This window comes from Sesamum indicum, linkage group LG9 (assembly GCF_026168435.1).
Source record: "Sesamum indicum cultivar Baizhima isolate 11 linkage group LG9, ASM2616843v1, whole genome shotgun sequence".
Classification (NCBI taxonomy): domain Eukaryota; kingdom Viridiplantae; phylum Streptophyta; class Magnoliopsida; order Lamiales; family Pedaliaceae; genus Sesamum; species Sesamum indicum.
Window position 1 is genome coordinate 673697 of NC_142665.1, and position 18649 is coordinate 692345.

General features: G+C 33.9%; 1 protein-coding gene across 2 annotated transcripts; it reads left to right on the top strand.

Annotated features, from left to right (window-relative positions):
* Positions 1-2564: 2564 nt before the first annotated feature.
* On the top strand, positions 2565-18532 carry LOC105170093 (ubiquitin C-terminal hydrolase 13). Of its 2 annotated transcripts, XM_011090701.3 has the most exons (32): positions 2565-2737; positions 2988-3051; positions 3625-3766; positions 3867-4024; positions 5170-5435; positions 5532-5750; positions 5838-5946; positions 6038-6153; positions 6351-6449; positions 6690-6799; positions 7165-7239; positions 7917-7992; positions 8078-8215; positions 8312-8392; positions 8494-8613; positions 8973-9095; positions 10483-10560; positions 10653-10741; positions 10883-10991; positions 11581-11649; positions 11732-11842; positions 14671-14726; positions 14836-15013; positions 15091-15192; positions 15320-15391; positions 15501-15566; positions 16663-16728; positions 16988-17074; positions 17182-17298; positions 17462-17536; positions 17654-17740; positions 18099-18532. In XM_011090701.3, the coding sequence occupies exons 1-32, from the start codon at positions 2705-2707 to the stop codon at positions 18138-18140; spliced, it is 3333 nt and encodes a 1110-aa protein (XP_011089003.1). In that variant the 5' UTR covers positions 2565-2704; the 3' UTR covers positions 18141-18532. The 2 variants fall into 2 exon arrangements, with proteins under 2 accessions (XP_011089003.1, XP_088740509.1); XM_088884383.1 differs by lacking the exons at positions 2565-2737; positions 2988-3051; positions 3625-3766; positions 3867-4024 and adding an exon at positions 4822-5043.
* Positions 18533-18649: the final 117 nt, after the last annotated feature.

The following is an 18649-nucleotide window of genomic DNA, read 5'->3' on the forward strand; positions in this document are numbered from 1 at the left end:
ATTTTGAATTATTATTTATTAATTATAATAATGAGCAACTTTGTGACAATAGTATTCAATATTGAAAACATTTTGAGATGTTTGTAACATCTTTTGGCCTCTTGCCCTCAAGCTAAATTGAGAAAAAAAAAATGAAAATATTGTGTAAATAGGCTAGAAGTTGCTTGTGGGTTATTTACATGTATAGATAGGGACAAAAATGCTTGTTGGTGCCATTTTTTCCCTCCAAGAAGTTGAATACACGCTTGAAGCACCTTTTTTTTCGAAAGCTAACCATTGACTAACGATACATGTCAAATCACGTGCCTTTTCCATCAATACTTAATGGAACAGGACCGAAGGTGTTAAAAAATTAAAAGTTTAGGACCAAAGGTATTGAGCCCGTAAAGTTCGGGATCAAAAGTGAGTGACCATATCTAGTGGAACCAAAAGTGATATTTTTTCATTTTAAGAGGTGTAAATATAAGGCCATTTTCATCATAAATAAATTGGTCCATTGTTTGGGGTAAATGCACTTTATGCACAGTTCAAAAATGCAAATACGTTAACCTTTGTTTTTCTTTCAAGTTATCCCTTTTTCGCTTTTTCATTTTTTAAGAGACATGAGGAAGAATTTTAAAAAATAGGGGGGGGGGGGTGATATATATCACTCTAGAAAATTGAGTAGATGCATACCTTCCAAGTATGTGAATCATGACTGTATTAAATCTTATTTAGAAAATCCTCACATTTATTTTGATAGATGACATTGTAATTTTATTATCCAATTTGTGGCATTTTTTTATTGATGGGGCTAAAGACAAATTTTAGAAAAAGATAGGACGAAAAAAATGTCTGTTACCATGTTGTCATAAATATTCAAATGGTCAATATGAAATAGCAATTTAAGTAGGAGGGCAAGTTATGATTCTGTGGCATCTTATTCATAAAATTATTTACATTTATTACAATGGAATACATTAATCTTTATTTTATAAGTGGTAGCAACTTATTTCTTTTATTTTCCTGGGGAAGAGCAATTTAAATAAGAGGTGAATAAAGGCCGGTGACATCTTATTTGTAAAACTATTTACATTTATTATAAGGGATTATATTAATTTAATTTCATAACTTGAGGCAATTTTTTTTTCCCTTTCTTTTGGGGGTTGGGGGGATTTTAGAAAATGAGAAGGAAGAAAAAAGTACAATACATTGTTTTTTTAAATATTTGAATAGATGCATACCTGTCAAAAAAATAGAAAAATAAAAAGAACCAGTAAGTAGAAGTTGAGTCATGACTGGTGAGGAATCTTCATATTTATCATGAGGGATTAGAATGTAATTTTATTATATAGCGGGTATCCATATTTTTGTTTTCAAGTTGGTTGTGAGGTTGGTATTGAATTTGTTGTTTTCGACGATAAACGGGGGTGTGCACATGAGGCTCATTTCAGTAGATGTTGCTTAGTGTATGAGATTCTTTTTATTGTTCCTATCCAATATACCTACTGAAATTCACTAATAATGATTCAAAAAATTGGTCAAGAATAGAAATATATTTAAGTACTTGCATTTCTTGAAATTTGGCAATGACAATATAAATTCAAAATAAGAATGCTGTTTAATAATTCCAATTAATGCATTTGCATTTATTATTTGAAAATGGGAAATTAAAAGAAGATTCACAATTAGAAAATCAATTTAAGTACATTATATTCATTTTGAATTGCCCAAGTTAATGACCATAGTTTTTCCCTTTTTTGGATCATCAAAACACACAATTTTGCTATATCCACAAAAAGAAAAAAAATATTTTAGAGAAAAACATTAATCAATTGTTATTATTATTCATATCTATCTCCTGGTGAGTGATAAATTTTTTACTTGAAAATGTCCAATTTACTTTGATTATATTTGTGAACCATTTCATAAGTAAAAAGAATCATTCATAGGTGGTAACTGAGACCGCACACGGTATTAGGAGAGTTGAATTGTGGTTGGGAATTTATAATAAAGTAGATGCGACAGTAAAGCTGGAATTATGTCTTTTTCTACCTACTTCTTTTATGCCTCTTTTTATGGCGCTGGTTAGGGCTTTATGAATTTGGTGGTATTGAAGAATAATACGAAAGTCGAGACTGTGGCGTTATCACAATATCAAGAATGTGAAATTCTAAATTTACTTAAAGAAGATACTATGAATCAATTTACCACTTAGAAAATAGTCTTTATATTGGATATAAATTTTAAAAAAAACTACATATATAAAATAATAATCAATTGCACATCGTGCCTCAATTAAACATTCAAGATGTATTTTCACTCATCAAAATCCAATAACTTTATTTCTCATTTTAAACAAATAAAATGACTAAGTTGATAGACAATACAAAAAATACAGGGGAGGCAATAATAATTTGGATAGAATGATGGGGTGCCGTGTGAAAATTGGTGAATTTTGTATAAGATTGTCTGCAATAAATTCCTCCTAATCCGAGTTAAAATTTTGTCTTTTTTTGACCCCACAATGACTCATTTCCACACCACATGAAATTTTTGAAAACCTTAAAACCCACGCCCTCCCTAACATACATACCATCTTTCTTCCCTGCTCTTCCACCCCCTAATTCTTTCTCTACTTTTTCTGTGCATAGACAACAAGCGCCATCAAATTCACCACATTTCAATTAAATTCAATACAGAATTTCATCTACATTCTTCAAAAATGCCTCTTATGCCTTCATTTGATCACAACGAGGTGTGTATAGACCCCTTATCCATTCACATGCTTGGCATACAAGTTTGAGTTCTTTTTTGATTTGCAAGCATGATGAGCGTGGTTGTCACATGCTTTTTTATTATGTTTCGTTGATAAAGAGTTGTAGAATCTTATTTCATTGTTTAGTTTCTATTTTTTTTTTAAGTTCTATAATCAAATGTTTGGTTTCATGTGACAAGATTTTGATTTGTGAAGTTCTTTTTTTTTTTTTTTTTTAATTTTATGGCAGGAAGAGGACGTGAATATTTTTGTACCAGAAGCGATAGAACTGGAAGCGCCTATAAAAATTGAAGGTAACTTAATTCGGGATTAACAATGAGTAGTTCACATGTTTGTTTTTTTATTTTCTTTTGGTGTGTGCGTGTTTGTGCATCTGAAATTTTTGTGTTTTTCTTGATTTACGTTGTTTGCCTTCCAATGAGGGCAAGAAAGTTTGAGAACGTGGGATCTGTTTGAGTGCATGGTTTTTTTTGCTGAATTTGTAGAATATTTTTTTTTTTTGGAAAAGTCTTTTTTCAATTTGAGTTCATCCAATTTTAAGAAAAAATATTTTGTCAATAAGAAATTTGTCGATCTACGTAAAGCATAATTATTAGTTTTTTATACCATGCATATTTCATCTCTATAAAATATTCCAAAAAAATAATGGATGCTAATAAATCTTATATCATATATGTTATTGCAGTGTTGAGATAATATATGGTTAAATGAAGTTGATGTTTTATTGAATATCTTCCTTACATGTCACTTTTTGTAGTATATTGTGAAACAATAAGTGGGTGCAAATGTTATAATAATGTTAAATCTTACATTTTCATTTTTTTCAAATTTTTTTTTTCTTCTATTTTGAATTTTTTATTTGGCAGTATATGAAGGAACATATAATCCCATGGGAAATCATCCGGAGGATGCTCAACCCGTCAGGTTTACTTGGAAGATTGAAGATTTTTCAGGGTTAGGTGTGAGGAAACTCTACTCCAGCACGTACCAGCTTGGTGATGTTAAATGGTAATTTTATGTGTGATATGAATTGAGATATTAATTATTGGTTTACAACTTTTTGACAATTGTCGTGTTAAAAATTAATAATTTTCTTTATACTTGTCAGGAGGATACTCATTTTTCCGATGGGGAACAATGTTGATTTTCTATCCATGTATATAGAATTTATTGATGCTACAAATTTACCATATGGTTGGAGTATATATGCAGAATTCAGCTTCACTGTTGTTAATCAACTTCATCGCGGCTATTCAATCAAGAAAGGTATCAAAGTGCAATTTTTATGTCGAAATGTTTGATTTTGCTATTGATTGTAGGGGTTGAAAAACACGAATAAGACATAGTTGGGCAACGATGTTGTCATTCTACATGTATGTGCATAATGCATGTTTTGTTCATACTTGATTGTTCTCCCAATATACTTTTCAAAAGAACTTTGTGTCATTCTTATTTCAAAATGACAGCGGCTAATAAACGCTCCATTATTTATCCATTTCTTAATTTTTATTTATAAAGTTACTTGAGGATTACCTATCCAACTCATGCTATTTGATATGTACATTTGGGAACTGTCATGTACATTCGATCAACGTTTTACTCTTGACTACACCACACTAGAAACATATGGCAACATATGTTTGCCTCACTAATCTTATGTCATAAATGTGTTATATGTTAGGGCTGATAGAATTGAAATTTCGGACATAGATGACAAACATTAACATTGAATTAATTAATTTTTGGAGGACTCTGACTATTTTTAAAATTTGATGGTCGAAATCCTGCAATTAAACCTACAAAATTAGAATTTTTTATTTGGGCTCTTTGCTAATTGGAGTTCTTTTTTTTAAATAAACAATGACGTGGAAAGAAAGGGGGGGGGGGGGCTTTTTTCTTTAGGCATTTTTTTTTTATTTTTATGTCACACAAGCATTTATATGGAAAAAGTCAATTACATAAAAGTATTTTATATTATATAAATTATAAGTTAAAATAAAACTAAATTATTATTTATATAATATAAAATAAATAAAATAAAGGATCAAACCCTTTCCCCCTTGCCAACCTTCGCCTGCCCCCCGACCCCAACCCCCAACACCACAGAAGACGGCAATGCCGCACTTCGCCGGGGGGGGGGGGTGTTTCACAGTCACCGAGCCCCCTCCTCCCCTCCCCCTCAAATCTATGCGACGTACGCGCAGTCGTCCAGATTGCGTCGCCCCCCTCTGCTGGGTATGCTGATGTATTGTTTGTGGTTTGTCAGTATGCTGCATGTGTATAATGTAAGCTCTTTATAATTGTTTTGAATCGCTAGTTATAGAGACAGACCTTTTGTTTTTAGCTGGGTAAAACTCAACACCATTTATTTATTTTTTTCTGCTCATTTGCACTTCTTTTTGACCATGCAGAAGCAAAACACCATCTTAATGCCGGGGAAAGTGATTGGGGTTTCACATCCTTCATGCCACTTAATGAGCTTTATGATGCAAGCCGAGGTTTTATTGTCAATGACACCTGTGTGATTGAAGTTGTGGTTGCTATATACAGAGCCACAGACCAATGGTCGTATGATTCGAAAAGGGAAACTGGTTATGTTGGACTTAAGAACCAAGGAGCCACCTGTTATATGAACTCTCTTCTCCAGATGTTGTTCCATATTCCATATTTCAGAAAGGTTAAGGATCTCATTCCAGGGACTATGTGGCTGTATATGAGTTGTTTGTATGGAAGTTTCTTAGAGAAGTAATGATATCCTTGATTTCATATTCAGGTTGTATACCACATGCCTACTAGTGTTAATGATGAGCCGTCCACAAGTATCCCTATGGCTCTGCAGAGCTTATTTTATAAGCTTCAGCACAGTGAACGTAGTGTTGCAACAAAAGATTTGACAAAATCCTTTGGGTGGGACACGCACCATGCTTTCCTGCAACATGATGTACAGGAGTTCAACAGAGTCCTGTGTGAGAAGCTTGAAGAAAAAATGAAGGTCCTCCAGAAATAGAATGCTCCTATTGTCTATTTGATTAAAAACTTTGGCATTTTTCTTAACTGATTGTTGTCCTACTATTATTAGATAACTGTCGTGGAAGGTGCTATACAACACTTATTCGAAGGGCACCACAAGAACTACATTGAATGCATCAATGTGGATTACAAGTCTAGTAGGCAGGAGTCATTCTATGGTACTTGTAATTGATTTATTTACCCCTTAGACTCTTTGATTGCAGACCCCACAATTTCACTTTATAAATTTTTGGGTCCTCTGTGTGGCAGATCTCCAGCTTGATGTCAAGGGTTGTCATGATGTATATGCTTCGTTTGATAAGTATGTTGCAATTGAACATCTGGATGGTGATAACAAATATCATGCTGGACAGTATGGTTTGCAGGTGAGTAGGTTAACTTAATTTACTTGCTATAATTGATCTTTTTAACCTTATCCATAGCTCGCAACTGATGTTTGAGTGTCATTTACATGGTTCTTTTGTGAGGAGGACATGCTTGTCTTTCTATTGACCTTTATTTCTTAGTACATTATGTGAGTTTTGTCAAAGAATAAGCTTGGACTAATTTTTTCTCGTTTCAGGATGCTAAGAAAGGGGTCTTGTTTATTGACTTTCCACCAGTGCTCCAGCTTCACTTAAAGCGATTTGAATATGACTTTGTGCAGGATGGTATGGTAAAGGTGAGCAGTTCAACTTCTCTTCCAACTTATGTAGATGCATGATTTGCATTTTCTTTATCATATAGTACTGATTAATACAGTGTAAAGAATAGAGCAAAAAGTGCACGCTGTTGAAAGTGACAAGGATAAAATACTTGCATGCTTACTTGAAACTTTGACTTTTTGGTGCATTGATAGTCATATCCAAGTTGGGTTTTTTATGATACAAATGATTCTTTATTTGATGCTGATGACATGCAGATAAATGACCGCTATGAGTTCCCTCTTCAACTTGATTTAGATAGAGACAATGGAAGATACTTGTCACCTGAGGCTGATAGAAGAGTGCGCAATCTCTATATACTTCACAGGTTAAAAAATAGATGTTTCCACCACCCCATTTTTGTTCAGCAAATAGAAGTTCTTTTTTGGTTTTTACTTCAACACGGGGAATTTCTCCAGATATACTTTATCTAGACTATTGTTGTGTATAATGTTTGAGTCCTATACTTTCCATTTTGGGAATATTTTCTGATTCAGATTGCAACATCAATAAATTTTGCCTTTTGTATAGGATGAGAAATTAATTGGCTAAATGGATATGCATGCCTTTGTTTTTTAAGCTTCAATTTATCTGCGTTCGATCTTTGTTTCTCTAGACCCTATATTGAGTATTTCTTCCACACTTGCAAAACTTTGGATTACCTTTTCATTCTTACAATTTCATTATTTGCAGTGTTTTGGTCCACAATGGTGGTGTGCACGGCGGACACTATTATGCTTTTATAAGGCCAACTCTATCCAACCAGTGGTATTGAGTTTATTCTGGAATTTATTCCATAAAAAATTGCATATCTGTCTTTGTAAATGTTCTTTAGTTTGTGTTATCTGTGAAGGTTAAACTTAACTAGCTTCGTTTGACACTCCAAGTTTTTATTTGGCCAGTAACTAATGTTATGTTCTTCCTGTTTCACCATTCTAGTCCATTCCGAATGACCCTTTACCAACCTCATGGCTTTTAGCAATAGATTGTGCTGGATCCACTTTGACATGCATATGGCGCTTCAACTAGTGCAATTCAAGCTGTGACTAATTCTTCTTCTTCTTCTTCTTCTTCTTTTTTTTTTTTCAATTTTTGCAGCTCAGAAAATAATTTTACCTTTTTATGCTTTTGGTTTTGTTCTTTGGTCATGTAAATGATGAGGATATGTTAAATTCTGATAGGATTTGATCTTCTATGCTTTTTTCTTCAATATTACAAACTTGGTCCAGTTATATGTTAGTTGATCATTCTTATACAGCAGATAATGTTGAGAAAATATGTAGTGATCAGCTCCCAGTGTGGTTTCCTATTACCACGGCCTGAAATTCCTAGAAATGCATTACTGCATCAAGTTTGTCTGAAGAATTCCATCTGTTTACAGAAAGTATTACATGTAGATCTCTCATTGCAAACTCCATAAAGAAAATCATTCTAAATGGTTTTAGGTATAAATTTGATGATGAACGAGTGACAAAAGAAGACATGACAAAGGCTTTAAGTGAGCTTTATGGAGGTGAAGAAGTAAGTTTTTCCTTTGTTTCCCTGCTTATCTTAAACTTGATACTATCTTAGCTTTTCAATTATGTCTTTTCATCATGTAATGCAGACAAATCCAGGAATTAATAACGCCCCGTTCAAGTTTACGAGGCATTCAAATGCCTATATGCTGGTGTACATACGTGAAAGTGACAAGGATAAAATACTGTGTGACATTGATGAGAGAGACATATCTGAGCATCTTAAGGTTCGATAAAAATCAGCTTAAGTTGTTTTTGCTTTTGCAATCAAAATTGATTTTTTCTCTATATATTTGGCATTGGTAAATTTTTTGTTTGTATAGGAGAGGTTAAAGAGGGAGCAGAAAGAGAAAGAGATCAAGAAGAAAGAAAAAGCAGAAGCTCATATGTACATGACTGTGAAGGTAACTTAAATTGATTGTTCTTCTGCACAGTAACTATTTTACTATTTCAGGGGCTCCGATTTAAATAATTAGATAATAATGGTAATGTCTTCACTCTTCAGGTTGTGACTGATGAAGATTTTGCAGAACAGATAGGAAAGGATATATGTTTTGATTTAGTAGATCATGCCAAAGTTAAAAGTTTTCGTCTTCACAAGCTGAAGTTATTCCACACTTTCAAGGTATATAAGTATTTCTGATTAATTGAAGTTCAGTTCTTGCAATCTTATCAGCTGTTGTGTCCCTTTACGTAGGAGAAGAACCATCAAGAGAAATCAGATTTATTAGTTCACTAAGTTATCAGCTGGACTTTTCTTGTATATCTGCTTGTTTATGTATATGTTCTTTTTCTTATGTACATGATAAGTCAGTGCTCCAATATCATTTACTCTCGAGTAGCTTTTCCTTAGTAATTTGAACCATTTACCGTACCACTGTTCCTTGAATATCCCATAATGAAATTAAAAGTTGTAGTTGCTGCTGTTTTTCTTGTGGTTAGTTGTACTATGTTGCCATCAACTAAATTGAAAATGATTGGCAGGAAGAGATTGCCAGTGAATTTCGTGTACCTGCGCACTTCCAGCGTTTCTGGCTATGGGCAAAACGCCAAAACCAAACTCATCGTCCTAACCGACCTTTGACGCTACTTGAGGAGTCCCACACTGTAAACACCTTATGCTCCTTATTTTTCTAAGTTTCTTATCACTTGCCAAATCATTATGCATTAGTTCCTGGTTGTGTTGGGTATATATAACATCGACTTCTTGTTTTCTATTTTCTTTGGTTCGTTGAAGGAATAACAAAATTTTTAGACTTGAACTCAAGCTCGGGTTTGGAAAGGAAAAATTAAGTTAAAGTTCAAGCTTATTTGATAAGAAAATTTAAAATTTTAAATGGTAATGTGAAATAAATTAAAAAGAGCTTACTTTCTGTAAGGATTGTTTTAACATATTAGATAAACATAAGAAATATTTACCTTATTTTTAATCATATATATATGTATTTTATATCAAAACTAGTAAAATAAATTCAAAAAATATAATGGCAATTAATATGACGTTAAATGTACAATAATAGTTTAAATATTTTACTAATTGATTATTTAAAAATGTAAAGTGTTAAAAAGCTTTTTAATTATGCTAATTATATATGACATATTAGTTTAGTGATAACATAATTAGAAAAGATGTGTAAGATATGCATTAAAATATGTAATAAATTGGTATTACATATTTAATTAATATAGGAAAAAATTCAGTAATTCTTGGAGTTTGTCATTATTGAAAAGAAATTATCTAACACAAGCCTTATTTTGAATTAAATTATATAAGAAATTAGTTTCAATAATATATATATGAATAAGTAGAAAGATATTTTATAAAGATAAAACAAGACTGATTATGAAATAATTAAGACAGGATTAGCAATTTAAATAATCATTTGGTCAATTATATATGATAAAATAGAAGAACAAGTTGGATTAGATCTCTGATTCTCAGTGTACACAACATAAAAAATTGCTAAATCATTCATTAATCGAACTTTTAGATAGATACTAAATATATAAGTCAATATCATATTATTATATAAAATTTAAATAATGAGATATTCATTGAATACTGTCCTAGTATATTTTATATTATTGTATTAAACATGTATTTAAATATATAAAATGCCCGTAAACTAAATTTCTCTCTCTCTCTCTCTATATATATAAATATTAAAAAACAGAAAAAACCTTTCAAGCTGGCCCTCGAGCTTGCTGACAGAAACATTTGTGGAAGGCTTAATTAGGGTTTGTGATCGGCTCTTACTTGTGATCTTGATTGACACCATATCCCCTCTGGAGTTAGTCTGTCCTTTACACTAGACACATTTCTATACCGTTTTGTATGATTGAACTACCTCCAATTTTAATAGGGCCATGAAGATCACAAAAATCTAGGATACATACGTACTAAATTGAAGAAACTTTGCATTTTCAAGATTACATCTCAATATGTGATCTATATTGGTTGTCGCTCTCATTTGAGATTGTTGTATGATTGTAGGTAGGGTATTTGAACAAGTTATCAATAAAGGGTCAGGACGATGAACTGAGGTTGTTCTTAGAAGTAGAGCGTCGACAGGTAATTTAATAATTCCAAATGTTTGCAGTAAACAAGCTTCGACTACCTTTCTTTGCATCATTGCTTTACTAAATTTCTGTACTATGATTTAGGATTTGCTGGCTGGTCCTCTCCCTTGTAAAGAAAGTGATGACATTTTATTGTTCTTCAAGCTTTATGAGCCTGAGAAAGGGGAGTTAAGGTATTTTTCTTGTTCCTTTTCTTTCCGATGAGGTTCTATGTTGGAGTAAATATCTTCAAAAAGAATAGACACAAGTAATTACCTGAAAAGTTACGATAAAAGACTGGCATTGGCCTTTAATGTATTTGCATTTTATGCCAGATATGCTGGAAGACTTTTCGTCAAGAGCAATTGCAAGCCAGCAGATATTCTGGAGAAGCTAAATGAACTTGCAGGCTATGCTCCTGATGAAGAGATAGAACTCTTCGAGGTTTGTTTCAATATATGAGTGGAAGATATAATCTTTGCTTGCTGTTTCCTACAGCTGGGTAACAATCCTAATAGGTTGATGTTAGCTGCAATTTAAAATGAAAAAGGTTGCTTGTCAGTTCTAACTTACTTTGCATGATTTACTGACGATTTTTTTCTCCCCATGAATAGATCATCTTTGGTCCTTATTGAGTTCTATAGGGTGAGCTGGTTTAGCCAAATTTCATAACTGTCTTTCACGTTGACTTATATCCATTTGCAGTCTCAAAATTAATAATTTCTTTCAAAGAACTGTTTAGATGGGTCTGCATATGTAGATGCAGAGAGGGGGATCAGAATGTGGGGACCACTATATCCTAGTTTGACATACTATATATATACACATATATAACAAATATACCTTCTTTCTCCCTTTTGTTTGTTAGAAACCCATTTACAACTGTTTCCAAATGTCACAGAGATGAACAAAACTCATGTTGCATGCAATTTATTTATAAGGCCTCTGCATATGGAATTAGTGCTTTGTATATGAAATAAAATGCAGATCTACATTTTAAATGGTGAAGATATCTTGTTTTTTCTGCTTCCAGGAGATATCGTTTGAGCCCATGGTCATGTGTGAGTACATTGACAAGGAACTTACCTTTAGATCTAACCAGGTATATATGGAAGTAACAAGCACAAGTATCTTATGAGTACAGAGATTGTATTTTGATGACTTTCCGTTTCGTTATATTGCAGCTAGAGGATGGGGACATTATCTGCTATCAAAAGTCCCACGCTGCTCAAACTAGGCAACAATTTCGTTGCCCTGATGTTCCCTCATTTCTAGAATACCAGCATACTCTCCAAGTACTTTTCTTTAAATATTTGGTGCATATTGTTTAGTAATCTTTATCTGTATGCATCCTAGGTAGATTCATTATATTATACTTTTACAAGATATAAGTTTTGCTAGTTCATATGCCAACTTTCACCTTATGTTGATCGTGTTGTTGGATTTTGAATATCTTTTCCTAAAGTATCAAATATGATGTGTATTGGTGGTGTAAGGACCTTTTTGGCATACTGTCCATTTTGGTTGATCATTAATGTTTTCCGGAATTGCTTTCTTTCACAACTAGCAGTTCTTCAGATTTGAACTTTTCTTTAATGTATATACATCATACTATGAAGATGTCCAGTTGTCTTCTTTTGTTCCCCTTGGTTGCATGCTTTACGGGTATATTTTGTCCGTGCTGGGTGTTCCTAGTTATTCTGTACCTCGGAACTTAAAAGATCTTTTGAAGGAAATTAAATTTTATGGTACTGAAAACCACGTATTAATTTCAACTTTCTTGCAAGCTTTTTGGTTATCCAAGTTTGAATAATAGGAAATTTCCCGTACCTTCCTCCCTCCGTACCTAGACATGGATGAACATGTACATCAAAATCACTTATTTCTAACCTTCCTTCCTCTAGACCTAGACATGGATGAGCACACAAGTCACATTCACTTCTTTCTCACTTTCCTCCCTTTGTACCTAGATCCGGATTAGCATGCGCATCAAGCTCACTTCTTTCTCACTTTCCTCCCTCCAGACCTAGATGCGGATGACCATTTACGTCAAGCTCAATTTATACCTTCCTCCCTGCGGACCTAGATGATGATGAGCATTTACATCAAGCTCACTTCATACTGTCCTCTCTCCGGACCTAGGCGCGGATGAGTATGCACGTGCTCACTTCTTTCTAACCTTCAATTTTTATTTAATTTTATGAGAAGACCTCTGTATTGGGTGTTTTCCTAGTTATTCTTTCAAACAGTTCCTTCTCACTCAAGTTCTCTTCTATAGGATCCGTGTGTAGTTTAAGATCAATAGTTATTTATAATTTAGACTTCCTATAATGTCTTTGGTGTTTGGATTTGACCGAAAACTGTATATCCGGCTCTCCTGAACTTCTTGCCCATTTGTGTGAATAGACATTAGAAGCCTGGTTCTTGGCCTAGGCTATGAGCTAGGGATTTGTCCAATATCTCATGCCTAGCAAATGGACTTGTAAGTTTTTCTTGGGTTTGATACTTAAAATAACAATAAGAGGGCTAACAGAGATGAGACTCCTATTTGCCATGTTGAAGCCTGCTTTGCAAGCACCATATGCTGCAAATCTCTTAAGAAGAACAACCCACTTATTTCACTGCCATACCTGACGTTATGTTTGTGATCTTTATTGCTTTGGGACTTCTCTTCTATTCTTTTTTCTCTTCCCATTGTTTCTCCTTGAGATAGTCACCTTTATCACATAGTTCATGTGTGCTGCATGTTGACTATTATATACGCTAATTGCCTGAAGATTGCATAATTCATTACTTTCCTAGCCCGTATTGTTTGTTTGTGTAAAAAAGATTTTAGCTATTGAAGTATTTGGATATCTAATGCTATTATTCGCTTAAAATTATACAAAATATAAAATTTGTACATTGTCTCTCCGAGAAAGCATGAACCATTCCGAGTGTAATATCATTGGATGATCTCATGATATTCTCTTCCACGGTTTTTTGAAAGTTGCCGCTTCTTCTCCTGCTCCCGGTCTTTGCTTTTCTTTATCTTAGTATGCAGTGTTCATTATTGCTCTCCGACTTCTCTTCTATTTTCTCTCTTTGCATTTCTCCTTCTTGAGACAGTCCCCTTTATCACATAATCTATGTTGTGCCGCATATTGACTATTGTATATGCTAATTGGCTCAAGAAAGCGTAATTAATTACTTTTGTAGCCGTATTCTCTGTTTGAATAAAAAAGTTTTTACCTAGTGAAGTATTTGGATATTTGAAGTTATTATTCGCTTAAAATATACAGAATATAAAATTTGTAAGTTGTCTCCAATGAGAAAGCATGATCATTCCGGAGTATAATATTATTATCTCATGATATTGTCTTCCATGGTTCTTTGAAATCTTCTGCTGTTTTTCTTTGCTTCCCATTATCTTAGCGTGCATGTGCATACCTACATATATCAATTACTCAACGTACCCCATTTATAGCATCTATTTCGTATCAGTGACTTCCCAAAATAAAGGTTCGGATTCCTTAAGTGTTGTTTCCCTGCCGTAACTACCTTCTTGTTAAAGTAATGATGTGATGCTATGTATCTTGGCAATAGTGTAAAATTACACCAAAGTTTCACCTTTTTTAACTCTTATCTAAGACTCTATTTTGTTCGGAATAGACAAAAAAAGATGGACGGTTGGAGTACATTTTTGATGTATATTATCTTTTGCTGTTGGAGAATAACATAAAACTAGTGGTAGTTGGGTGTTACCCTGAGATTTTTGGTTCTTTTTTCATCTCATGCCCATACTTTTTCTCCAGAAAATGATTCTAGAAGCAAAAGGAAAGTTACGCCGTTTCTATGGTAGTTGATAGAGTCTAAATCTCCAGCATCTAAGTTGCCGAACTATTAGTACAATAAGCAAGTCATACTTTTCATTACTTTTGACTTGAGACATTTTTCTTGGATTTTCATGGGCAAAATGGTTCGACTCAATATAGTAGGTTCTTTGGTGGTATTTTGGGAAACTTGTTACATTAAGGAAATAGGATAAATGTTTGTTGCTATGACATTCCTACCCTCTCCACGTTAAGCATACTGCTACGCTTCCTCAAGTATATTCTGACATTCTGTGTTGACGGGTCTGCAGGTTATCCGTTTTCGCTCCTTGGAAAGGCCTAGAGAGGATGAATTTTGCTTACAACTGTAAGTTCAATGGAAGACATACTTTTAACTGAAAAGGGTAGTTTCCTATGTCATGATTAGTAATATTGATCTATTTAACATTGCTATTTAAATTTCATTGATTATGAAGGTCAAAGCTTGATTCATATGATGAGGTTGTTGAGAGAGTAGCTAACCAACTCAGAGTTGATGATCCGTCCAAAATACGGCTTACATCGCACAATATCTACTCGCAGCAACCGAAAGCTCATCATATAAGATACCGAGGAGTAGAAAACTTGTTGGAGATGCTGCTGCATTATGACGAGGTACGCATTCATACAATTCTGAGTTGGAGTTCATTTAATGAGGATGTGAAACTAACAAACATTATCTTCTTGTTCAGCCTTCTGATGTTCTTTACTTTGAAGTATTGGATATTCCTCTGCCAGAATTACAAGAGTTGAGAATCCTCAATCTAGCTTTCAGCCACACGAAAAAAACTGAAGTGAGTACGCATTTGTAATTGTACTTTATGATCATATGCATGTGCATATGCATGCACTTGCACAAGACCTGCAAATTTATTATATGTTTACCAACCGTTAAATATCTTCTTTCTTTTCCATATATAGCTGGAAAGTTGCAGTATCAGGCTGCCGAAAGATAGCACTGTTGGTGACGTGCTTGAGGATCTCAAGAAGAAGGTAATATATCTGACAGGTTATTACAAGTAGTGTGCATGTCTGTGTTCCTAGAATTCTGAACTGTTGCTATGCTTTTATATGATTTTAACTGATGCTATGTTTAAAACAGGTTGAACTTTCTCGTCCAAGTGCAGAACTTAGGCTGCTGGACGTATTTGCACACAAGATCTACAAGGTTGTGAACTGTTGATTCTTCTTTTTGTTTCATTCATTGCTTTTCGTGATACTAATACCAAAACAATTGGTGAATATTCTTCTAAACTTTTACTTAATAAGCCCGACTTAAATAGTTAAAGTCAATTTATTTTATGCTGAAAATCTTGTGCGTGTTCACGGTCAACAAATTGCACACGTAAAGCTGGGATGTGAAACTAAGTTAGTGTTGCATGCACTTTGGACACGTTCGTACAGAAGTACAAAGAAGCATGATACGGATGCATTTAGTGAAGAGAGAGAACTTTTGAAACATATTATCAATTCTTGTAATCCTTAAGATAGAAAACGTTAGCCATAAATACTGAATATAAAGGAAAATTATTTGTTTGCATTATCTTGGGATCTTTATATAATTGAGACAGGTAGGCAGATCACCGGCTGCTTTCAGCAATAAAGGGTTAAGATGAAATAGAGTAGGATCAAACCAACTAATCAAATATGGTTGAACAGCGAGACATGATTGGAGGGACGATTATTAGTTACCTTTTCACTCTTAAAGTGGTTCTCTTGTTTGTACCTCCTTCTAACCTAAGTTCTTCTCCTTTTCTAATATAGATACTGTGAGATAACATGGGGTGTGCCCATAGTATGTCCGTAACTTGAAAAATAACATAATATGTTGTTAGCTTCCCCCTGCATGCTTACATAATTTCAAGTGTCTATAGCATGTCTGTCCTATGTGTCGGAGATACGCAATCTAACTCAGGAAGTTGAGTTTTGATATTTCATAGGTTTCATATTGTGCCAATGTGGTATTCACTTTGTAAATTGTGTATTCTGTTTCCAAATGAATATCAGAAATTCATGAGGAGAACTTTATGGGAAACAGAGTTAAAGCCCATCAATTGCTATTTTCTTAACATTCTAATCCTATATATAACTAGGAACATGACTGTATTTTTATCGATAGGGTATTAATTTCTTTACAAGAAGACTATCTTTCATGCGGTTGTAATTTTTTTAACATTCCTATCTTTCATATAATCTCGTAGGGAAACTGTACTTGTATCCATACATTTATTTTTTTTAGTTGCTAAAACCTGAGATTCCTGCAGATACATCTCAGCAGTGATAAGATTTCAATGATAAATGACAATCGCTGGACTTTACGAGCAGAGGAGGTCTCTTTCTATCTCTGGACATATGTTTGTGTGTGTGTTTCTTTCCCTTTTGGGGTGGGGGTGGGGTGCATGAATGTATACAAGTGCTTGCATTATTTGAGGTCATACACATTGCAAAGTAATGTCTTGGTAATTGCTTTCCTTGTTACTACTGGAATCTTTGACAGGCTATGACACTTTTCCCTTTAAAATTGCCTTCCCCCATATGTTCATCTTCAATATCAACAATTTCTCCACCTTCTGTAATTTCTCATTGCAGATTCCTGAGGAGGAGAAATTTCTTGGCCCGAGTAATTGCTTGATTCATGTGTATCACTTCATGTATGTTGATGCTCAGAGCCGAACGGTAATATTTTCGTTTCGCTAACACATAGTTTCCTCAGATATCTGTGCTCGTTTTGCCTCTGTAATTCATATATGTATCAATTTATATATTCATTTTGCTTCTGGCAGCGAATTAAAAACTTTGGTGAGCCATTTTTATTGATGATTAGCGACGGTGAGACTTTGTCTTATATCAAGGCTCGTGTGAAGAACAAGTTGAAAGTACAAGACGAAGAATTTTCAAAGGTATTACACCCTGAACCTAAATGTTGCAATCACTTTTAATGAAGAAATGAGGGTATGACGACTATGTGGCTGTCATTTCTCTTGATGGCAGCTTCTTGCTTACATCATCCACTGTTTTGCTAGAACTAATACTTTCTGTTTAAATATTCCTTCTTTTGTCCAGTGGAAATTTGCATTTGTGTCATATGGTCAAGTAGAATACTTGGAGGATTCAGTTACTTTGTTCAACCATTTCCAGGTCCCTTTCTCCCTCTCTGTCTCTCTCTCTCTCTCTCTCTCACACACACACACGATTTCTGTGAATACGTTTACATGCAGACGCGCTTAAATTTCTTGATATATTTTGACTCTACAGACAAGCGCCATTCGTGTTCCTTGGGAGCAATATCTTGGACTGGAACACATTAACAATACTCCAAGAAGGCCTGCTGCAGCATATCAGGTACTCTATACCTTATGCTATTTTCATTTTTTTGTATAAGTTTGATTTTGTTGCTCGATGTTGATAGAAAACACAACTTTTATTTCATGTTACATGTCATTTGAGTTATCTACTGCACTTATAAGCCGTTTGTCGTGTTATGAGCCTATACCTTTGAGTGTAAACAGAAAAATAAATACGGCATGTTATAGAACACAATGTACCTTAGTTCTTCCAGAAACAAAAATAGTGCTTAAAACGTACTGAGTTTAAGAATTCATGTTATGTTATTTGATTTATATATGCAGTTGCAATGATATATTTCTGTCTACTCTAAGAATAGTTTAAGCTAATATCTGCCATAACCTCTACTTTTCAGTATCGCACCTCACATGACAAGCCTGTGAGGATATACAATTAGGAGGGTGGCCGCCAGTGGGGTCTTTGCATGGCCGGATCATGAAAATCATCACTGCAATATTTGTCAAAGTTGAGAGTGTAGTGTACATATTTGTGTATTTATATTGAAGAGCTTCTCTTGCTGCGGGGTTTTTGTGTCCATTCACATGTAATCAAGCGCTTATTGTGGGATTTTCCAGATTTGTTGCCGTGGATGACCAATCAACTGCATCACTCAAAATGGACAGTGAAGTTTGTATTCTGGATTTGTTGTATGAGTTGTATAGCGTATTTAAGGATATGTTGAAACCTTGGCTTCAAAGTACATTGATGTCGGGAGAGTGTCTATTCTTTTAATTGTAATTTGTATATTTAGAAATATATATAGATAGATAGATGGAAGAGTTATTGAAATTGTTTCTGTTTTCCTGCAGTAATTCTGTCATTTAGCTTTTTAAATGTTGTATTGACATAGTTTTGTTTGTTATATTGTTTTCAGCCTTAGCTGTTGTGCAGTTCTATCCTTATGCT